At 42.0% G+C, this 21,713-nt stretch overlaps 1 protein-coding gene across 1 annotated transcript in view; it reads right to left on the reverse strand.

Annotated features, from left to right (window-relative positions):
• Positions 1-18,829: 18,829 nt before the first annotated feature.
• The window catches only part of LOC134528825 (cell adhesion molecule Dscam2-like), a 51,976-nt gene continuing 49,092 nt past the window's right edge, over positions 18,830-21,713 (reverse strand). Inside the window, exons 14-15 of the mRNA XM_063362490.1 lie at positions 20,449-20,560; positions 18,830-19,169 (exon numbers count right to left, since the gene is read on the reverse strand). Of these exons, the coding sequence (XP_063218560.1) occupies positions 18,977-19,169; positions 20,449-20,560 (305 nt within the window). The 3' untranslated portion in view covers positions 18,830-18,976. The remainder of the gene's footprint in view (positions 19,170-20,448; positions 20,561-21,713) is intronic.

Raw genomic sequence — 21,713 nt, forward strand, 5'->3', positions numbered from 1 at the left:
AATGTTCTTTAAAATGATGTTGAGTATTTGACTTTAAGAATAAAATAATTTTAATTAAGTATTATGTTATTTTGCAAAATCTCCTTAGTTCAGCTCTCACCAGACATCCTGTACGGGATGACGAACCTATGATCCTAGGTACAGTAAAGTATTTTATGAAGTTAAGACTAGTTGATGCCAAGCGAGTTGTTTCTATGTAAAGAGCTACGATTCTCGCCCCCCCCCCTCTGAAGGTGAATCGTGACAGAAATGGTGGTGGCACCGGCTAGGTGCCACGTGACAATATATCTAAGACTATACGCATCCGCAACAATGAAACGATTCTTTTGATATATGATAACATATATCTCAGACTATACAATTAAACATCATAAATGACTATCTTCAACAAAAAATGGCGGTCTTAAACAAAATGACTGTGGATTTTGTGGATTTTGTGGATTTTGTGATTTATTTTAACTTTTGTGAATTGTTTGGTCTATTAGGGCCATAACAACACTGGTAGGAAATATATACTCGACCTTGCATACACCAACATACTTTAGAAACCTACACCCGATGACGACATCCATCAGATGAAATCAAGATGGCGGTCTCCACTAAACAAGATGGTTGCTTCCAGCAGACTATAATGCATGGGTAGGAGTGGGAAGCTTGATGATGATGGCATCGAAACGAATAGTGCAACATACAGGAGTGAGGAGCTCGATGACGAAGTCATCAAGTTTTTAAATTAAAATTGTATTAATATTTTTTTATAAATTTTTAAAAAATTTCCCCCAATGTCTAAGTTAATATTAGATGATTTTAAAGATGGTGGACGTGACGTCATAATTCGGTGGAATGTTCTAGAAAACAAAATAGCGGAATCCAAGATGGCCTCAGGAAGTGACGTAATCCAAGATGGCCGCCGGAAGTGACTTAATCCAAGCTGGCTGCCTCGAATCCCCGAAATTCCGCGCCCCCAGCCCCTGTGCCAGAACCTACTATAATTACCTACTCAGAACGCACATACACATTTTACGTTAATTAGGCACCAACTCAAGAATACAGAAAAAGGCAACTGACTACCATTACTGTGCGCTCGACAAGTTATTGAAAACTAGAGAAAAACATTATTTTAGTGAGATGGTAGACGTGACGCGACACGAATTGACGTGGTTCAAAAGGCTAGAATCAAATAAATAAACGCAAATAGATTAAATAATGGCCACTCAGAATATAATTATGAAAAAATTTCTATGTTAGCCAAGAAACACATTAAGGGGCCCGCCTCGTCAGGGGTGTATGTGTGTTAGTGAGGCGGGATGATAAGCGCGACGCTCGCTGGTGCTTCTAGTGCGGCACAGCCTCTAAGCGCAAGGCTCTGAACTGGCGCGCAGTCTTCTCGTCATCACAGGATAACTGTGAAATTTGTGCGGTGACCGTTAAATTATATGGTGAAGAAATTAAGATAAATGTGTAATTCAAGTGCTTTTGAGAATCTGTACTGGTTGTTTTACGCCTGAAAATTACTCTAAAAAACACGCGTTTTAACCATTTTAACTCTTCTAAAAATATGGTTTCAAAACTTGATCCGAAATCAAAAGTACTTTTTGGCCCTCAGAGAACTCTTAAATGCTTTTCGTAACCAGACCCCACTCGGATATCTTGAGTAGTTTTTGAATCGCGTTGTTTTTCCTGAAGCACTGCGCACCGTGTGTGTGTGCCTGGGTAGGCGGAGCCCTTAACTACACACCATGTCTCGGCGCTCGCTCTAGTCGCACATTTACAACTACTGAATTTTAAAATGCAGAGAAAAGCTACATGATTCGAGAGCGTTACCAAAGTGAACCTGAAATTAAAAGTAGATAATAAGAAAGAGGCCGCCACCGCCGATCCATCAGACTGCCACCCGGGGAATTTAGCGTGTGCGAGACCAGAAACCTAGCTTTCTCTAACTCGCTTGGTGCTTTGTAAGTAAGGTAAGTCAGGTGCTCCCCACACTTGGATGAACGGGCGGGGCACGTGTCTTGTGGGGTAGGTCTGGCACACGGGCCTGTGTGTGCGCTGGCTTGTAGTGAAATGCTGGAGAAGTTACGTGTACATGTCGTCGGCGGGAGAGAGTTAGATCGGCTAAGACCGAGGCAATTTATTTTTCTCCTAACCTAACTAAAACTAAGTGTATTTGGGAGGGGTTCGGGTTAGGGAGGGACGTAGGTGCGTCTCAGGCCGAAGCCTATACGCCTAGTCATGCTGGGATCAGCCATGCAGGGAGAGGGTCGCATGCATCATGTGCTAGGAGGGGATTGGCCAGCCATGGCAGCGATTGGCGCCATGACTAACTCCCCTCACTCTTAAATCTAGACTATAACCAGAGATAGGTTGGGCCCAGGTAAAACCTGCATAGACACAGGGAAAACCCTGGGCACTGTCATGCGGGGTGCATTAAGTGTAGGAGAATACAGGAGACAGAGGTTGGTCTGGATGAAGAGTTGGACAGAGTAGAAAAGAGTCTACCATGCGGGGGGTTTGGGCACTTGGACTCGTGTATCCGGGACTGGATCTAGTGACCAGGGACGCAAGCGCCCCTGGCGGTGAGTGGCTGCACTGACCACTCACTCCGCTGCCAGTTAGCACCTAAAACTAGAGAAGTAAAAGTGAATAACACAAGAAATATGTTACAATAAAATGAACATGCCGCCTTGCAGGGCGGAAGCAAATGACTTATATTATATGAATAAACTTAATTCTAATTTTGTTGTTTTTTTTTGCATTATTTTCATTTTTTTATTTTTTTATTTTCTTTTTTAAGGCTGTATATTATGCTTATACATTGCTTATTATAACATACCTCGCATTGCCACCCTGCAGACCGCCTCCCTAGAGCCAGAGTATGTTTTACCTGTCTCCAGGGTTCCCTCACTGCACGGTAGATTAAGTTTTTTCTTATTTTTATTAAATGCTTAATACAACTGAGCTACATAATATAACTATAACATAATATAACTAAATATCATGGTTGAACTGCCTGCGTGTCAAGCCACAGCAAACAAGGACAGATGCATTCGTGTTATGACACTAGTTCTTAGGCTTGCAATTCAAAATCCCATCACTGGAGGTGAGGCCTGCCAGGCGAGCCATGCCCATCAGACATGAGAGTCAGCCCTGACACAACAGGCAGAGAACCCCAGGGGACCGACCATTCGCCTGCGTGCTTCGGGCCATTTTGAATTAGCAAAATAGATTATTGTTAACAACGGCGGAGCTAGGCTCGCGGTGAAGAAACCGCAGAGCGCTGCGATTGGCCGATCGCTCAGTCAACCACAGCGCACTACGGAGGTCTGTGGGCAAGGGTGGGAATTGGAATTTTATATTTACGATGTAATTCGGGATATTGCTCCCCTAGAGATGAAATGGCACATTTATAATAAAATTTTTGAGCATTTCTGACGTGAACATCTTTCAGAAGTTCTAGTTTAAGCTCTCTGTGCATGGCCCTGACGGGGCAATACGCAGGTGCATCAGTCGCGATACGAATGCTCTTATTCTGTATTCTCTGCAACTTCACTAGGTGGGATTCAGCTGACTGGTGCCGCGTATGTAAAATTCGGTTTAATTAACGCGTTATAAATTATGAGTCCATTCTTTACGGAGCTACCTAGTCGTCTACTCATGACTGGGTAAAGCGTCATCAATCTAGCAAATGCTGCTTTTCGTTTCGCATCTATGTGATCGCGCCGTAGTAACTTGCGATCCATAAGCACGCCTAGATATTCAACTACGTTTTTATGTATTTCTTCAGCAAATAGGGTTAAACGCGGCCTATTTTCTAGTGGCAGGAGTTGCTTCCGCGTGAATACTATGGCTTCGGTTTTGGTCAGATGAACTTTAATTCGCAGTTTCGTACACCACTGTACGAATGAATTTAACGCAGTTTGTATCCTCTCCGCTGCAAGATTTAAATTACGGGACCTACTAAACAGTAATGTATCGTCCGCGTATAGGCCGAACTGTACTAGTCGATGCTCGGGCTTAGGCCGATCGTGAATGTAAATATTAAACAAAAACGGGACACTTGCTTTAATAAATTTAACGTCAGACTGTGCGCCTTCTGTCGTGACTATAAATGAACGATTATTTAGGTATGAGGCCAACAATTTTACATAGCAATCGGGGAAGTCGCCGCCGCAGTTTCCTCATATGCTCGACCGAGCGTGTGACAGCGATACCAGGAACTATCATGCTCCCGTAACTCGCTACGTGGGACATCAATCAAGAATGCGACCCCGTCACTTTGTTAGAATCACTGGAAACGACGGCGGGGAGCTGAAGTGTGCGAATTTAAGATTAAGGTGGCTTATAGTCCAGTAGGAAGTAAAAAAGCTGTCGCATGTTGCTTGGCTTTAATTTAATTAGTGTAGATGTCAGGCGGGGGGAGGTCACCCTTTCCCCTCAGTTAGTTGGCTAACTGATGCATGGAAGTGTCGTGATGTCTGTATACAGAGGCTTGTTTGGTGTTCTATGTGTTATGCTTTATGCTACTTTGGACCACTAGGGCGATGCCTCCGCTTCCAGTTTCGCGATCGCGCCTATAGATATGGTAGTTTAAGATCGTCAAGCGATCTGTTGGAATTAAATGGCTTTCTTTTATTGCAGAGATTTTAATATTATGTTTAATTAAATTGTCTGTAAATTCAATTATTTTAGTTCTTAATCCACGTGCATTCCAGTAAAGGATGGTGCTTAACCTACTGTCTACAGGGGTGGGTTAGTAAAGGGGCCTAACTTAAGGTTGCGGGCCATGGAATCTGGCCGCTAGGGTGGTCACAAAGCCCACAGTGGCTTGTATTTTGTCCTGAATGGACATGGCTGGGCCGTACCAGATGGCCATTAGCTGGCACATCGGCTGGAGGACCTGAGCCAGGTCCGGGTCCTGGGTGAAGGTCTTGGATTGACCCACGACCTTCAGGAAATCTTCGCCGCCGCCGCCGCCGCCAATTGTTCATCATTGGGAAATCCCTCAGCGCGGGGGAGGTACAAACCTTTCTAGGGGCTCATGTCTTCCCATTTTGTAGTCATAAGGATTTTGAGGGTAAGAGGGGGAAGCCCCCCCCCCCTTCTTGACTTTTATTTGTAGTACGGCATGCGCAAGCATCCCCAGCAGTCGTTGATTACAGGCAAGTGTGTCGCCACACTTTCCCCCAAGTGTGTCGCCACACTTGCCCCTGGTGTCCTTTTGTTTAACCCCCCTTTCCCTGCCTACAGGGGGAGGGAGTGAAGGCAGGATTACCCACCTGCCCTAAGCCCTGAATGCCGAAATTTGGAATAATATAGGTCATTCAGGAGATCTTCTGGGCCTGGGGGTGGCTTTGCAATGGGACTGAGCTGTGGTGGGCCAGTTGGCTGCACTGTAGGCGCCTGTTTGTTCCACCTGCATCTCAGTGGCAGCGGGCGCGACTTTGGTTGGCTGTTTGGTGCCGGGGGGGCAGGCTGTTCCTGTTTTGTACCAGGCTGTTCCATCGGGGCGCTGTTCCCCTTTCCATTTTTGTGCCCCGAATGGTGCTTATCGGGGGCTCTCTGAGGCTGCGGTTGGTCACGACAGGGTACTCCAGCTCGTCCCTGTCGCCCAGCACGCATGCTGGTTGGGGCTCTGCCACTGTGGTGGGGCACGCCACGCCTGGGGGGAGGACTTGAGCCGCGTTGCGCGCTTTGGTTGCATCTCTCTGTCCTTCAGTTCCTGCTGCGGGAGGTGGCGCCAGTTCTCCCTCTTGTAGGCCATACAGCCCGTGTAGTTGGCGCAGTGCGGTCTCTGTCCTGTGGCCCTGGCTGCACCAGCGACTCACAGGCCCTTGTGGGGTGGCCAAACCTCTGGCAGTTGCCACACTGGAGGGGACCTTCAGGGCGGCGGTAGTCCTCAACACGAATGCCGAGGCCACCGAATGATTTTAGACCGTAAATCCTTTCGGGATTTACAGCCTTTGGCAGCTCGACTACAAGTTTGTTTATTGGCTGCCCGGTCTGCCTGTTAAACATTGCTGCAAACTCCGCCTTAATGAATCTTTGTCGGCGCTGCTGTGCACCCGACAAAACACGGGATCTCGTCCCATTGCAATAGCACGGGGTGCTGCAGTGCGGCCTGATCCAAGGCTCGCACTGCCCTGTGGTACTCCTCCACTGTGGCAGTACAGTAACTGGTCGTGACCACGGCTGAAGCACGTGCTGCGTCTAGCACTGCCTTCATCACAGGGTAGCTGTGACCCTGGCCAACGAACACGCACAGGGGTTTGATCTGTGATTTTTTTTTTTTGCCTGAGGGGCGGGGTTTGGTGGACCTGATGCCTGACAATCGCAGTCTGTCGCGGCTTTCCCCCGTCTTTTTCTTTCTGCTAACGACGGGTATATAACCCTCGCCACTGCTCATGCCAGGCTCATGGTCGACTCTTTTCTACTCTGCCCAACTCTTCTTCCAGTCCATCCTTCTGTTTACCGAAAGCTTTCTGCTTGATACTAATGCATGAAATTTTGCATCCCGCATGTCAGAGCCCAGGGGTTTCCCCGTGTCTATGCAGGTTTTACCTGGGCTCAAATTATCTTGTTTTAGTCTAGTATAGTCAGTGAGGGGAGTTCATCATGGCGCCAATCGCAGTCATGGCTGGCGAATCCCCCTCCTAGCACATGGTGCATGCTACCCATCCTGCATGGTTTAACCCCTGCATGTTTAGAGCGTATGGGCTTCGGCCTGAGACGCACTTAGTCTCCCTCCCTAACCCAGAACCCTCTCCAACACACTTAGTTTTAGTTAGGCTAAAAAAAAAAATAATTTCCAGCATCATCATTGCTTGGCAGGGGCGAAGCCATTTTTGCTCACACCCTATTACGCGTTTTAACTCGCTGTCTCAGAAAACTCCCGGGCATGTGGCTCGCCTGTAGGGGAAGCTACTCCCCGAATTGTGTAGCGCGCAAACACTTCTGAGAATTGCCAATAACACCACCTGGCCTGTGCACGAGCAAACAGGCTATTCCTGGATCAACGGAGCTTCTCTTGCACACGTCCTGCCGAGGGCACAGCTCAATTATGAATAGGTTTTTATTTTTTTAATTTTTGTCATGGTGCATGTTTTACAAGTTTATACAGACACACTAGGAGTTTTCTGCTCTTTTGCCAAATTTTACATATTATCACTTCATTATTTACATAGCACTGAGAATATTTACATATCATAAAAGGAAAATTTAAAAAAAACCTTTTGTCTTTGTTCTTGGAGCCTTGGGTTGAATGTCATTTGTTTTGGGTTTTTGCACATCACTAGTAATGAACACATTATTTCATTTAGTATTATTTACAATTATTCTTATAAAGAAATTTACAAAGTATATGTACAGGTAAGTATTACAAGAAAAGAAAATATTGGTTTAACTTAAAATAAGTTAGCAAACTATGCGCTATGGTTTGGCCGAAGCATACCGTTTCCTCGCATGCTGGGCCGGGAGCGTGTGGCAGCGATACCAGGAATAACTATGTCCCCGTAACTCGCTATGTGGGATGTCAAACAAGAATTCGACCCCGTTCACTTTGTTCGAATCACTGGACACGACGGCGGGGCGCTGAAGTGTGCGAATTTAAGATTAAGGTGGCTCACGGTCCAGTAGGAAGTAAAAAAATAGCACCCTTTCCCCTCAGTCAGGTGGCTAACTGATGCATGTTAGGGCGGAATTCATAATGGTGATATAAGCAATACTTGAAAAAAGTACTGCTTATATGCATTCTTAAGTATGGCATTAAATTCATAGCGAACAAAAAGAGCACTGCTTATTAGGACTACTTCAAGTAATACTTCACGAAGCCCTGCGTCAAATAAGTACTGCTCAATACCAATTCACAGTCATGAAATAAGTTTGCCTTGTTTCGCAAGTATTCATAATCAAATAAGCCATGCTTATTCATTGATATAAGTAATACTTCATGAAGTCGGCTATTTAGGTGACTCAAGTACTGGTACGGATTTGTTTGTTGTAAGGAATAGGTTATGTAAGGTATTAATTCCCGTTAATTTTTCCATATATTAGATTAAAATTGAGAGAGTAAACAAATTCAATTTGGGGGAGATAATATAAAAAAAGCCGCTCTAATGAGATTTTATTGTTTCTTGGTTAACAAAAACTGTTAATTATCAAATATTGTTAATTGTTTTATTCTATTTATTATTATTTACGCGACGTCATACTGTACGCCGCGTACAGTACGCGTACGCAATACGACTCGATTCGTTGCTGCAACATAACATAACATGTTATGCGGTATCAGAAGTAACGAGTAACGTAACGATACGATAGTAACGAGTACTAATTGTTATAGTAACGAATACATACGGGTACGCTTTTTTTCGTTACTTTTACACCTCTATATAGATCACAGACACAAGATGGCCAACATAATTTAACAACACAAACATTAAAAACATATTTATGTAATTGTAAATTAGTTTTTAATACATGTTCATATTTATGTTATTCAAGTTCACTATCAAATAAAGTATAAATATCATCTTACGTATTAATTTCATTATTTTAATCGCATATATAGCTTTAAACGTGGGCATTTTTATTTTCAAACAGGTAAACTATGTATTTACATCAGTATATTTGCTTGCGTTACGTTGACACAAAATTCGTCCTTTACTTTTTGATATACTTCATCAAGTACAGCATGGCAAATATAAGGAGTGCTTGTTCAAGTATTACTTCGTCAAGTATAGGTTTATGAATTCATTGTTGGAATAAGTACTACTTGAAGAATAAGCACTACTTTATAAAGTACAAGCAACTACATCGCACGGCCAGTGCTTCACCACGCCACAAGAATGCGCGGAAATTCACAAACCTCTGCAGACTCGGAAAAAGGATTTGTGACAGCGAAGTCATGTCACAATGCTTTCGCTGACCATGGGGACACGTCACTTCACTGCCTCGGAGGCTGGCATAACCGTTTTTTATACCCCTCAACCCTCTTCTGCAATAATCTCGCACCCCTTAGAAGTGTTGCGTCATCAGGGATAACTTGACATCTGAAGCTCCCAGAACAATGGCGTCCTTTTTACGCCACTTCACGCAGATGGTGCTCTGGGAAAAGGCTGAACCCTCCAGAGCCTCAGATGCTCTCCGGCCTCAATGAGAAAGCATAGAGGAAGGGGAAATCGGGGATAGGCGTTAGTGTGGCGCCGTTGATAATCGGATTAGGCGTGTAGCAGTAATGGACTGCACCCCACCCGCGGGCTAACGGGCCAGCTGGCTGGCTAGCTGGTTCGTTGGCCTTCCTCGTTGCATTGCCTCTTGTATACTCGTAACAATATTGTTCAATAAAAAAAAATATTTCTTTGTAAGAACCCATTTAAAAATACTTATTTTTCTTTATTTCATCACTTGCCACATATTGTATTCATTAATTACTGTACAGTACATATACGCCCTACAAAGTTGTTTAAAAAATTCAATATTATTTCATATGTGCCTGGCCCTTGGATGAGTTTCAAGAATAATATACGGCTCTCACAAAGTGAAACTGGCCATCGCTGATTTACAGTCAGAAGCCATCCCAAATCTCGCCTCGCGTAATTCAGGGAAATCGTGGCAAACCGATATTACGATGGCCGGAACGTAATTCGAACCCGGACCCTATTTACTGCGAGTTCAGTGCCTTTCTACAGTGCAACCTTGCTCCATTTGAACAATTACAATAACATAGACGACGTTGCAAAGTTAAAGTATGTTAATTATCGGAAAACCAAGATGGCTACCTAGTATTTGGGCGAGCGTGTGCAGCGAGTGTACGTTGTCTTTCACTCTTTTGTTTCCCTTCTCTTCTTCGAGTTGGAACCGCGAGACGACACTCACTATGACGTCACACGGGGGAGAATGAGCGAGAGAGTTCTCTCTCTTGGTGGATTGGGACAATGCTTCAAAAGAAGCTATCTCGCCACATCTCTTCTTCTCCACCTCGAATACGAATGTGTAACGCAAAGGAGCTTCGCGCTAAGGGCGTTGTTTGACATTTCGACTGCAAGAAACGAAGCTACTTATGATCCAGTTACTTCGAAAAAGGATAGGTTGTAACATAAGTCTTGTTGGAGGTGCAAAAAATATCATATAGCATGTGCTGCTTTGTGTTTTGTAGCGTAATAGAAGAAAAATTTTATTTATATATATTTGTTTTCTTTTACATTTTTTCCAGAAGGTGGAAACAATCCAGAAATTCAAGAACTCTGGTCAGCGTATTAAAAACACATGGTGTAACATAACATAAGTTACAGAATTTCTGAAAGTATTCGTTATTATGAATAAAAAAATATAACCAATAGTTTGGCCTACCTGAATCAGTAAAGTATGTAGATCCCAAAAGGGATGCTGACATGATGTGGAAAAATGCCTCGTATGTGGGCGTCCAATTGATCGCGTCTGGGCGAGGGAGGGGAGAGGGGAGTCAGTAAATACACACTGTTCCCCAAATTCTTTTACTTGAGATCGGCTAATTCCACGCACAAACGGATGGTTCACTGCTTGGCATTGCGCTGTAAGGCAGCCCTATCGACAAATATGCTACACCCGTTGCGTAACTGCATCCTTTTCCAGTTATAACTCTTTTGCAGATCGAGGTACAACAAATTGCCAGTTGTTTGTTTACTTACCTTATACTAAAGAATTCCATTCTAAAGACTGGAACGTACATTATTTCATATTCTGCATTACCTCGAGGTTGACATTTTTTGTTTTAGCAAATCAACCAGTTTCTTGGTTTTTGGTTCATGTGAAATGTTAGTTTATATAACCGACTAGCTGCAGTACCCAGCGTTGCCCGGGCTGAACACAGGGTGAAGGAGGTACTGTTTAAGAGATCAGATGTAGTTAGTAATTGTCTTCTTAATTTGAATGTCAAGTGTGCAAAATAATTTATATCACTTTCAGATCCCGACAGACGTTGTTCGGCCAGTTTATAGTTATTTACCTTGTCTGTATGTAATCTAGACTCTATAAAGCAAAATAGAAAAAAAAACTGAAAAATAAGGGATTACTTATATTGAAAAGATTCCATTATCTAGCTAATGCTCGGCATGCATTGCAATGCCTCATTCAGTTTTGTTTTGTAATATGTTTGAAGTAGTTACACATATACAAACACTATATCCATGTCTCTAAATATATATTTATCTCTATCTACATCTATAGTCCTATATATCTATGTATCTCTCTATCTGTATTTATCTCTTTATGTCTACATATATACCTCACACTATCTCTATGTATTCTATATGAGGGTACTGATTGCTTCGTTGTTAATATCACACGGGTGTTTTTTACTTGTATGGGAAAATTAAGAATGATAAGGCATCTAGTGCGTGGCAACTTCTAGCGCCTGCGGCATTGTCAACACACACTTCGTACGCGTACTGCATGTTGTATCTAACCCCCTCCAACGCATTTGATTCTAGATTGAACTTTTAGTAAGGATCCCTAATGTTATTGATAATATAATATAGCCTATAGCCTTCCTCGATAAATGTACTATACAACACTGAAATAATTTTTTTAATCAGAGCAGTGGTTCCTGAGATTAGCGCGTTCAAACAAACAAACAAACAAACAAACTCTTCAGCTTTATAATATTAGTATAGATTCGCCAAACAAGCCTTCGACTATGAATCCCGCCCTTAGTGTCGTGATGTCTGCATGCAGAGGCTTGTTTGGTGTTCTGTGTCAATGCGGCCCAGTTAAACTCGTCGTGTGTGTAGTGTAGAGCCCTGAGGCCGCTCCCGTCAGTCAGGCTGAAACAGGATATGTCTTTTCTCCGACACATCAAGCCTAGACCCGGCCAGTCACACTCGGAGGCATATCGTCGTGTTTGTGTATACCGGTGGGGGAGAAAGCGCACAGTTTTTAGACACTGAGAAATACACATGTAATAGGTAAATTTACAAAGTTTTTTTTTTTAGATAAAGGTCTGGAGACTTTAAACAGTTACATGGGGGAGGGGGAATTCAAACGAGGAGGAGGGAGAGGGAGGGGGAATTAAAACCAGTGGAAGAAGGAAGAGGGAGGGTGAATTCAAACCAGTGGAAGAAGGGAGAGGGAGGGGGAATTAAAACCAGTGGAAGAAGGGAGAGGGAGGAGGAATTAAAACCAGTGGAAGAAGGGAGAGGGAGGGTGAATTCAAACCAGTGGGAGAAGGGAGAGGGAGGGGGAATTAAAACCAGTGGAAGAAGGGAGAGGGAGGGGAATTAAAACCAGTGGAAGAAGGGAGAGGGAGGAGGAATTAAAACCAGTGGAAGAAGGGAGAGGGAGGGGGAATTAAAACCAGTGGAAGAAGGGAGAGGGAGGAGGAATTAAAACCAGTGGAAGAAGGGAGAGGGAGGGTGAATTCAAACCAGTGGGAGAAGGGAGAGGGAGGGGGAATTAAAACCAGTGGAAGAAGGGAGAGGGAGGGGAATTAAAACCAGTGGAAGAAGGGAGAGGGAGGAGGAATTAAAACCAGTGGAAGAAGGGAGAGGGAGGGTGAATTCAAACCAGTGGGAGAAGGGAGAGGGAGGGGGAATTAAAACCAGTGGAAGAAGGGAGAGGGAGGGTGAATTCAAACCAGTGGGAGAAGGGAGAGGGAGGGGGAATTAAAACCAGTGGAAGAAGGGAGAGGGAGGGAAATTAAAACCAGTGGAAGAAGGGAGAGGGAGGGGAATTAAAACCAGTGGAAGAAGGGAGAGGGAGGGGGAATTAAAACCAGTGGAAGAAGGGAGAGGGAGGAGGAATTAAAACCAGTGGAAGAAGGGAGAGGGAGGGTGAATTCAAACCAGTGGGAGAAGGGAGAGGGAGGGGGAATTAAAACCAGTGGAAGAAGGGAGAGGGAGGGGAATTAAAACCAGTGGAAGAAGGGAGAGGGAGGGGAATTAAAACCAGTGGAAGAAGGGAGAGGGAGGGGGAATTAAAACCAGTGGAAGAAGGGAGAGGGAGGAGTAATAAAAACCAGTGGAAGAAGGGAGAGGGAGGGTGAATTCAAACCAGTGGGAGAAGGGAGAGGGAGGAGGAATTAAAACCAGTGGAAGAAGGGAGAGGGAGGGTGAATTCAAACCAGTGGAAGAAGGGAGAGGGAGGGGGAATTAAAACCAGTGGAAGAAGGGAGAGGGAGGGGGAATTCAAACCAGTGCAAGAAGGGAGAGGGAGGGGAATTAAAACCAGTGGAAGAAGGGAGAGGGAGGGGGAATTAAAACCAGTGGAAGAAGGGAGAGGGAGGAGAAATTAAAACCAGTGGAAGAAGGGAGAGGGAGGGTGAATTCAAACCAGTGGGAGAAGGGAGAGGGAGGGGGAATTAAAACCAGTGGAAGAAGGGAGAGGGAGGGGAATTAAAACCAGTGGAAGAAGGGAGAGGGAGGAGGAATTAAAACCAGTGGAAGAAGGGAGAGGGAGGGGGAATTCAAACCAGTGGGAGAAGGGAGAGGGAGGGGGAATTAAAACCAGTGGAAGAAGGGAGAGGGAGGGGAATTCAAACCAGTGGGAGAAGGGAGAGGGAGGGGGAATTAAAACCAGTGGAAGAAGGGAGAGGGAGGGGAATTAAAACCAGTGGAAGAAGGGAGAGGGAGGAGGAATTAAAACCAGTGGAAGAAGGGAGAGGGAGGGGGAATTCAAACCAGTGGGAGAAGGGAGAGGGAGGGGGAATTAAAACCAGTGGAAGAAGGGAGAGGGAGGGGAATTAAAACCAGTGGAAGAAGGGAGAGGGAGGAGGAATTAAAACCAGTGGAAGAAGGGAGAGGGAGGGGGAATTCAAACCAGTGTGAGAAGGGAGAGGGAGGGGGAATTAAAACCAGAAAGAGCAGGGAGAGGTGATTCTAAGGGGGACGGTGAACCCGTTGCTGAACAGGTTGTGGGGGGGGGGGGGGAGAGAGAAGTCTGTGCCGCGCCAAATTTTAATTGCCGCGATGTGGTGTCACCACAGCATTTAGGGGCCTACGTTTGGTAGCACTTATTTGTATAAAAATCTAATTTTTATTTTTCTTGTGCTTCTTAAGTGTATTTTACTTTCCTTTCATTTCCTAGAATCGCGACACCTATGGTAGCATCTTGTTCTGCCAAAATTGCGAATCTTTAAAAAATTATTTGTATTAAAACGTAACTGCTGCTGTAGGCCACGGAAATGTAATCCTGCTTAGTGTCTCAAAGATTCACTCCACCTATACAATAGCAGTGATTTATTTACTGATTAATTCCGACATGTATTCGGTGAAGAATATTTTAAAAATAAAAACCAAAATACAAGTCCATTTGTGAAGAGGCCACAAGGGACACCCTGGCTGTGGCGTCTGGAACTGCCCGAGTGTGAAATGCAGTGAGCAGTCCGGCACTACGAATGGTCTTCATTGCCGCTGGTGAGGGCAGGATGTTCTGACTGCCTTCCCTGCCGAGTTGCGTCACCTGCCGTCGCGAGGATTGGCCTAGGCAGCCGAATCATGACACACGGGCCTCGCTCTTCTCCTAATTCCGTAATGGTGAGAATCCGGGGAAGGCATCGATTGTAGGCGGTAGCAAAGGGGGAGAGAGATACATCGACAGAAGCTGTGCCTAAAATAACGTTGCTTTTCAAATTGTTCCTGGAATCGTGCAGAGCCTTTTTAACACCCACATATAATACAGCATGTCCGTAAAACAATGTTCCAGTTACAATGGTAAATTATAACAGTTTAATTTAAACTATTTACAACAAACCATACATCAAATTGAAGGTAAACTAATCTAGTTTTTTCTTACAAATGTTCAATATGTGCACATTTAGTTAAAGGGCACTCATCCGAACTAAAGTCCAACTCTTCCCACACTTAGTAAACACGTCCGGAGTAATGGAAGCAATAGCCTCTTCAATTCTGTGTCTCAAATCTGGAAAATCATTAAATAGTGGCGGAACATAGACGCGATATTTTATAAAGCCCCAAAGGAACAAATCGCAGGGCGTTATGTCAAGTGAACGTGGAGGCAAGCGAAAATGAGCTCTGTCGTCCCGACCATTACGACCAATCCAGTGGTCAGGGACTTCGACGTTCAACCACTCTCGTGCAAACGTAACGCACGATGAACTGAAATTGCAGATTCACTCTTAGCAAATTGTAGAACACAAAACGCTTTACTCCCAGGAGTCGAACAATTTAGTCAATGTTCTAACATGTCGGTTTGCTAAGGTTGCACTATTTTGAGCTTGAATTTTGCATTTCACAAAAGCTCTTGGAGAGGGGATATAGGGAATCTTAAAGGCGCCGCCTTGACGCTGGAAGAAAGCAATGTATATGTTTATGTCTATAACTCTCATTTAAAAACTGCTTGAAGTATTATAATTTGGGGGTGACTGGGACAGGCTTCAGGCTGTGTTGCTCTGTGCTGACCGCCATTTTGGATTGTAACGTCACGACGGTCATCTTGTATGACCTTGAACTTCAAAATTTGCCAAAAAAAAAAAGAACTAAAACTTTGCCAAAATTCGCCAACATTTCCAGTTATTAGAAAAGAAATTCCACCAAAAATTAAAAAAGTTCGATAAATTTATAGTTTCCCAATTTTGAAAGCAAATTTCACATTTTTATTCCACGAAAATAAAAAAATTCGAAATATCCCTATTGAGGCTTAAATTCCCCATGTGCAAACCTCTAATAAGCTTCTGGAGGAGAGCTTTGACCTTGACCTTCACCTCGGGTGCCATCGTTACAATTTTCGTTACGGCTGCCGTCTTGTAAATCCGTATTTTTTTATTCTAAAAAGTGGAAAAAAATTTAAAATTAATAAAAAAATTAAATTTAATGAGGAATCAAAAGACTTACTGATTCTTCTCACCAAGGACATTGAGGTTATAGACTACGTGAGGGAGAGTGGCGTTTCGTTGCTATGTCTACCACCACACTGCTCTCATAGACTTGATATTTATTTCATGAAGCATTTAAGTCTTTATTACAGCAATGAGATTCGAAAATGGCTACGAAGCAATCCAGGAAAAGTCATAACTGTCTTTAAACTTTCAAAACTTTTTGGATCAGCTTTTATCCAAAGCGCAACAATGAAAACTGCTATCAATGGTTTCCAAGCTACAGGTTTATGGCTATCTGACCCATCTAAATTCACCGACGCCAATTTTCTCCCAGATGACTCAAATGACATTGAACTTGGTAGGCCTTTAACTGAAGAGGTGATCATATCTAGAGCTGAACAATTGGAATTGCCGACAGTTGCACACCGGTTAAAAGGGACATCCCCATCAGGCTGGATGATATAACTGGCGAGATTTCAGCCAGCTCTAATGAAGAAATTCCGGCCAAGAAGTTCCGATTTAATGAGGGTAATTGTGCCGCTCCTGGGTGCTCTTGGATGAAAACTGACAACAGGGCCTCTTCATTTCTTGTTTCACCTGAATCTCTAGTGCCTATTCCAAAAGTTAAAGAAAGTGCGAAAAGGGTAAATAGGAAGATGGGGAAGAAAAGGTTCTGGTGGAACCTTCTGAGGAAACTATTTTCTGTTACTCTTTCAGGACAAATTTAAAGAAATCATCATATTAAATAAGCGAGTTATTTTAATAGTCACAACTTTTTTTTTGCATATATTGATGGCTTATACATATATGAATTTTGAGGAACATGTATAAGTGGAATTTCCCCCCCCCCCCCTTGATAATGTAAAGATGTTAAGATTTCTGGGTAAGGTGGCATTTAAATCCGAGTTTATTCCTAATATCTCTAAAATCGTTGAGACATTGGATTACCTCCAAAGTAAAGGGGTTGAGTTTGTTTTTGAACTGGAGCAGGGTAAAACATTTTGTGGGGTAAAAAGTAAACTTTTGACAGTTATGCACCTGCCAACTTTTAAGGTGACATTCCATCTTCATACCGGTGCTAGATCTCTATCTGTAAGGGCGGTGCCAAATGATAATCAGGAATTTGACACCTGTAGTTCTGCGAACAGGTTATTCATAAGTTCATAGAAAAAAATATAGTAGTTATGAGAAGGAGTTTTTGGTATTACTTTTTGTGATGGAAAATTTTGCTTCTTGGGAGTAACTTTTTTGAGCTAAAAACTAAAAATTATGCAGTTATTGCCAAATTAGTCATGAATTACTTAGTAGGAAATCGTAAGTTGAATGCTTGCAAAATTATTTCCTTTGGACTCAAGCCTATTATAAATCTACATATTACTTGAAGATACTGCCCTCATTTCGACACAGAGTCACCTCTTTATCTTCTTTTCACTTCCTGCAGCCATGAGCATCTCCATCTGAAGGAACAGAATGAGCACCTTGCCCTTGGTTTTGCTATGCCTTGGTGCTTGACTAGCCAACGCCCCGACTCAGTTCTGACCAGTTTTTACCCAGTTTAGCTCCACCACGCCACTGTTTTCCGACTCAAGACCCACTTCTCCCAAATATGCGACCTTAAGGATAGATTGGGCGTCGGCTTACAGAACAGTTTGAAAACTTCCAGAGCAACTGTCATGGGAATACGCCCCCCTTTGATCGGGAAGGTGTTAGAGCCTCACTAAGCTCACCATGCCAGTGGGCCTATATGTTAGGGCGCTCCGACAAAAAGTGCCCTTCTTCGGCTCCAGTTCTTGGTCTGCGAGGTTCATCCCCGCTGTCAGCTGCCCACGGACTCCGCCCTAGCGGAGATCCTTTTCAGCTGTAGAAAGATTTGCTTTTTGGATCTAAGTGCTTAGTTCTGTTAGTATTAGACCTCTTGATAGTCCCTTTTCCAAGTGAGTACTGACTACTTAAAAATAACGCTTGATTGCTTAAAATTTGCAACTAGTCGAGCACCATGTAAAACAAACCGTTATTCTGGTTGAATAAGTCAAGGTATTAGCGAGACTTTCTAGGTGTTAATAACGTTTGGCCAGGTTTCGATATGGAATTTATCATATAAAGGGCGTTAAGATCATAGTGACAGATTGCCCACCTAGGATATTTTGCCAGGATGAGTTTTGGAATATTGACTGCTAGAAGAGTCTTTGTATAATGGAAGTAGAAGAGATTGTAATGGCAGTTATGTAATAACTTGACATTGTTTATTTTCAAGGAAGTACTTAAAGTGTCCGTCTTTTTTGGAGGATATTTAGAAGGAAACTTCTCAGTACAGTACAGTACAGCTTTGTTGGGGATGTTTCTAAGTAGCTGAAAATTGTAGAAGAGATACATTATTTTTTATGGTGAATTTCCCATACAATTGTAACAGGTTAAATACTTCCATGATTAGGATCGTTACCAAAAATAATTTGTATAGTGTGCTGGTGACTTTGTATAGTGTGCTGGTGACTTTGTGTTGGCGTGCTGGTAACGGTTGTGAGGTGACAACCCGAACAGCAGACTTTAAGGTCACTTTACACTGTACACCTTGTTACCTAAATTGGTATCTACTTGAATTTAGCGCACGATAGACGACATTGCAAGGACAACATAATAATGCATTAAGCATTTTAGAACTTTCCTTTAGTTTTTTTAAAATCGGAATTGCGTTCAAGTAAATTAGCACCATACATATCGGCAATGCTTTTCGGAAGTGGCAATTTTCTATTGTATACGGACAAAGACAATTTTTTAATAGGTTATAAAATATATTAAAAGTAAAAAAAAAAATTAAAATTTGAACACTGAAGGAACTATGTGATTAAGATGTTTATTATTTTTTACAGTGAAATATTACCTATTTTAATTTTAAATGATTGCTTATATAAATGCTATAAATGTTGCTTTCAGCATACAGTTTTAACTTACCAAAGAAAAGCATTTTGCTGGGCCGGTTTCTGTTGTGTTATTGGAATTGATATATGTAGTTGTAAATAATGAGACTTTCTTTGTTATGTATCCATTTTATTGAAGAAACATAGAGAATAAAGTAGTAAATATAAATGTGTGGCATTAGGAATAAAATGTATTCCAAATTAAGCTCTCTGCCTTTTTTTTCCGGTTTTCTCCCCTCCAAAAAAAAAACTCTTGTTACACTGCAATCGTGAAATTCTGTTGTGCTGTAAGAATTTCCTCGTCAAACTTCTTCGTTTTAACTTTTATGCGGTAACTTGAGTTGTAGGTTTCGTTCATATCACATTCTGCTTCGCTGAACTCATGCGAATCAGAAAACCCCTCTGGAGGATCCAAACACGTAGGATATTTTTTACTGCCTTCGTCACATCTGGAATTAAAAAAGTCTTATGTTATTTATTACTAATGTTAATATACTTAGTAAAGTATTTTCTCACCGACTGAATGAAATGATTTTTTTTTGACAGATGTAAACTAACAGATCTAGAATTGTGTATCTGCATAAAGTTTTCAATCAGTTATGCTAAGAAACTTAGCTAATTTTTGTTTTTATACATTTAAAAACATAATACAATCATTTACAGACCTGCAGTAGTGTCATTCAGTACAAACCTTCTGACAAGAAAAAAACAAATCGAAGTGCTAAGAAATATCTAATTTTCTACTATATTTCTTAATGCATTACCTCCAAAATTATCAACTCCGAACAAATATTGCATGAAATGTAAATATTGACTACATACACGGTTAGGTTTATTTTTTCTGTGTACTACTAGAAGCTAAGAAACACTGCACACGGAAATTTTAAAAAGAAAATTAATAAGTGTTTCTTTTCCTTAGGAAGTTTGAAAAAAATACAAAATCTATTATAAATTTTATCACCAAAAAATCATCTTAAAGTTGTTTTCGAAGCAGTTTGATTTCTCAGGATTCAATGCGTGTTCCTAAATATTATAAAAGTGAAATGTACAATTTTTTAAGACAAATCTCTTCCGTTATATTTGTCAGTCAGTGCTAAGGAACGATACTTCTTGAATATTTATATTAAAACAATTTAGCTACTTTCGTGTTCATTGATCAGCGGCAAGAACGATGTTTCTTATTTGGGATAAGCGTTGCTGGTCAGGAATAATTTTCATGTCCTACGTACGTTGTTCAGGACTTAACCAAATATGTCAGTTCTGCAGTCTACGAAATCAGCTTCTTTGTATTTTATACAAAAAGTAAATACTTATTTTACAAGGAAGGCCAACTATCGTGTCTACATATCAGTAGAACAGTTTTATCCCCTTTGTATTGTACTGACTCAATACTGAGAGATAATTAACACGTATTGTTAGCAAAAACATTAGTTTAATAAAATACCAAGAGACGACGGTGAAGAGAAAGGGATAGTTCGATTTGATTTTTCTCTGTCAAACAAGATATATGTGCTGAAATTACATAACACGTTAACTGGCAATAATTAAAAATAAATAAATACGTGTTAACAAAAATTAACACTATTTTTTTGCTGGTACAGTATTATAGGCTGACATATTTGCACTTAGGAAAAAAAGGAAAATGTTTCATAAATGCTTACCTATTGATTGAAGATACTTGTAAAATTACTTTAATTAATTCAAAGAGTGAAGAAGCTTACTTTTTACCTGACGTTGTGTCTATGCTTTCGCGGTGTTTTTCTCCTGCCTGTGACCGGCGACACTTTAGGGGAGGTTTCAAGCTCTTGGCCCACCGTAGAACTGCTCGAATAAAACATACCTGGAAAAAAATAAAAACACAGTCATCATAAATTTATAATGCTTGCAAAAACGTATTTTAATCCCTTCGGCTCTGATAGCGGATATTTGTTAAGTGCATTTCTGGACAATTAATTGGCAGAAACTGTAATCGTGGTGCTGTGCTCAGGATAAAACCATAATTATTAATAATAAATGTCCGGTGGAAGCGTCAGGCTAATTATCTAAAAGGACTTGCCAGAGGGGCACAGCCCACTTACAAAACACAATTTAAAATTAACCTCCCTGACAGTAGGAAAGGTTACGTGGATTGTGGTTTCAAGTAGCAGCAAATGAAAACAATCGTATGGTTTGGTTTCATTAGAGGCTTTTACTGTTGATTAGTAGTTTAGTATCTTTTTCATTGCCGGTTTATTACATTTGAAAATATCTGACGGCATTACAGCCATTACAAACAAACAGGTAACAATGTTAGATTATTATTTTTGATACAGTACATTGAGTACACTAACGAATAAAATAAAAAAAAGGGTGGCCAGGGGGGGGGGACACCATTTCATGCTATACTAAGTTCAACTGTTTAGGAACATTGAGCTCGCAGGCTCATAAAACAAATATATGTGTTTAAAATACAATATTTTATAATAAGGAAAACGTCCTAAAACTGGCGGAGTTATCAAGCTGTTCTTCACTTCTTTTTGAGGGGTGCCGAAAGATGGAGGGAGACTCCGTTATAGAGGCTCACGAGTTACATTTTGAGGTGCGAAATGTGGCGTCGGAACTGGGCCGCCATCTTGAACTGGTCTGGGGTCCTTGAAGCACTCTGGAATTCTTGAGTACTCTGGGATTCTGGAAACCTCTGGGATTCTGGAACCCTGCCTATAACCAATAATCCACCTGGATTAGCTTGGTTAGCAGGCAGTTTATGCCGGGCGAAGTTAAGCCCAAAAAAGGGCAACCTAACAGGTTTGTGTGGGACGAAGTGCAGCTTACCTTAGCTGGCAGGGTGAAGTAGATAGTGGCTGTCCCTGGGGGTGATCCGGGGACGCGCGGCGCGGGAGCTCGCGGTAGCCATAGAAGAAATAATTATGATGAAAACAAAAAAAAACTAAAGTTAAACTTAACTATTTGGGCAGCTACGAAGAAAAACTAAAAAAAAATCTAGGCGACATGGC

This window comes from Bacillus rossius, chromosome 2, assembly GCF_032445375.1.
Source record: "Bacillus rossius redtenbacheri isolate Brsri chromosome 2, Brsri_v3, whole genome shotgun sequence".
Classification (NCBI taxonomy): domain Eukaryota; kingdom Metazoa; phylum Arthropoda; class Insecta; order Phasmatodea; family Bacillidae; genus Bacillus; species Bacillus rossius.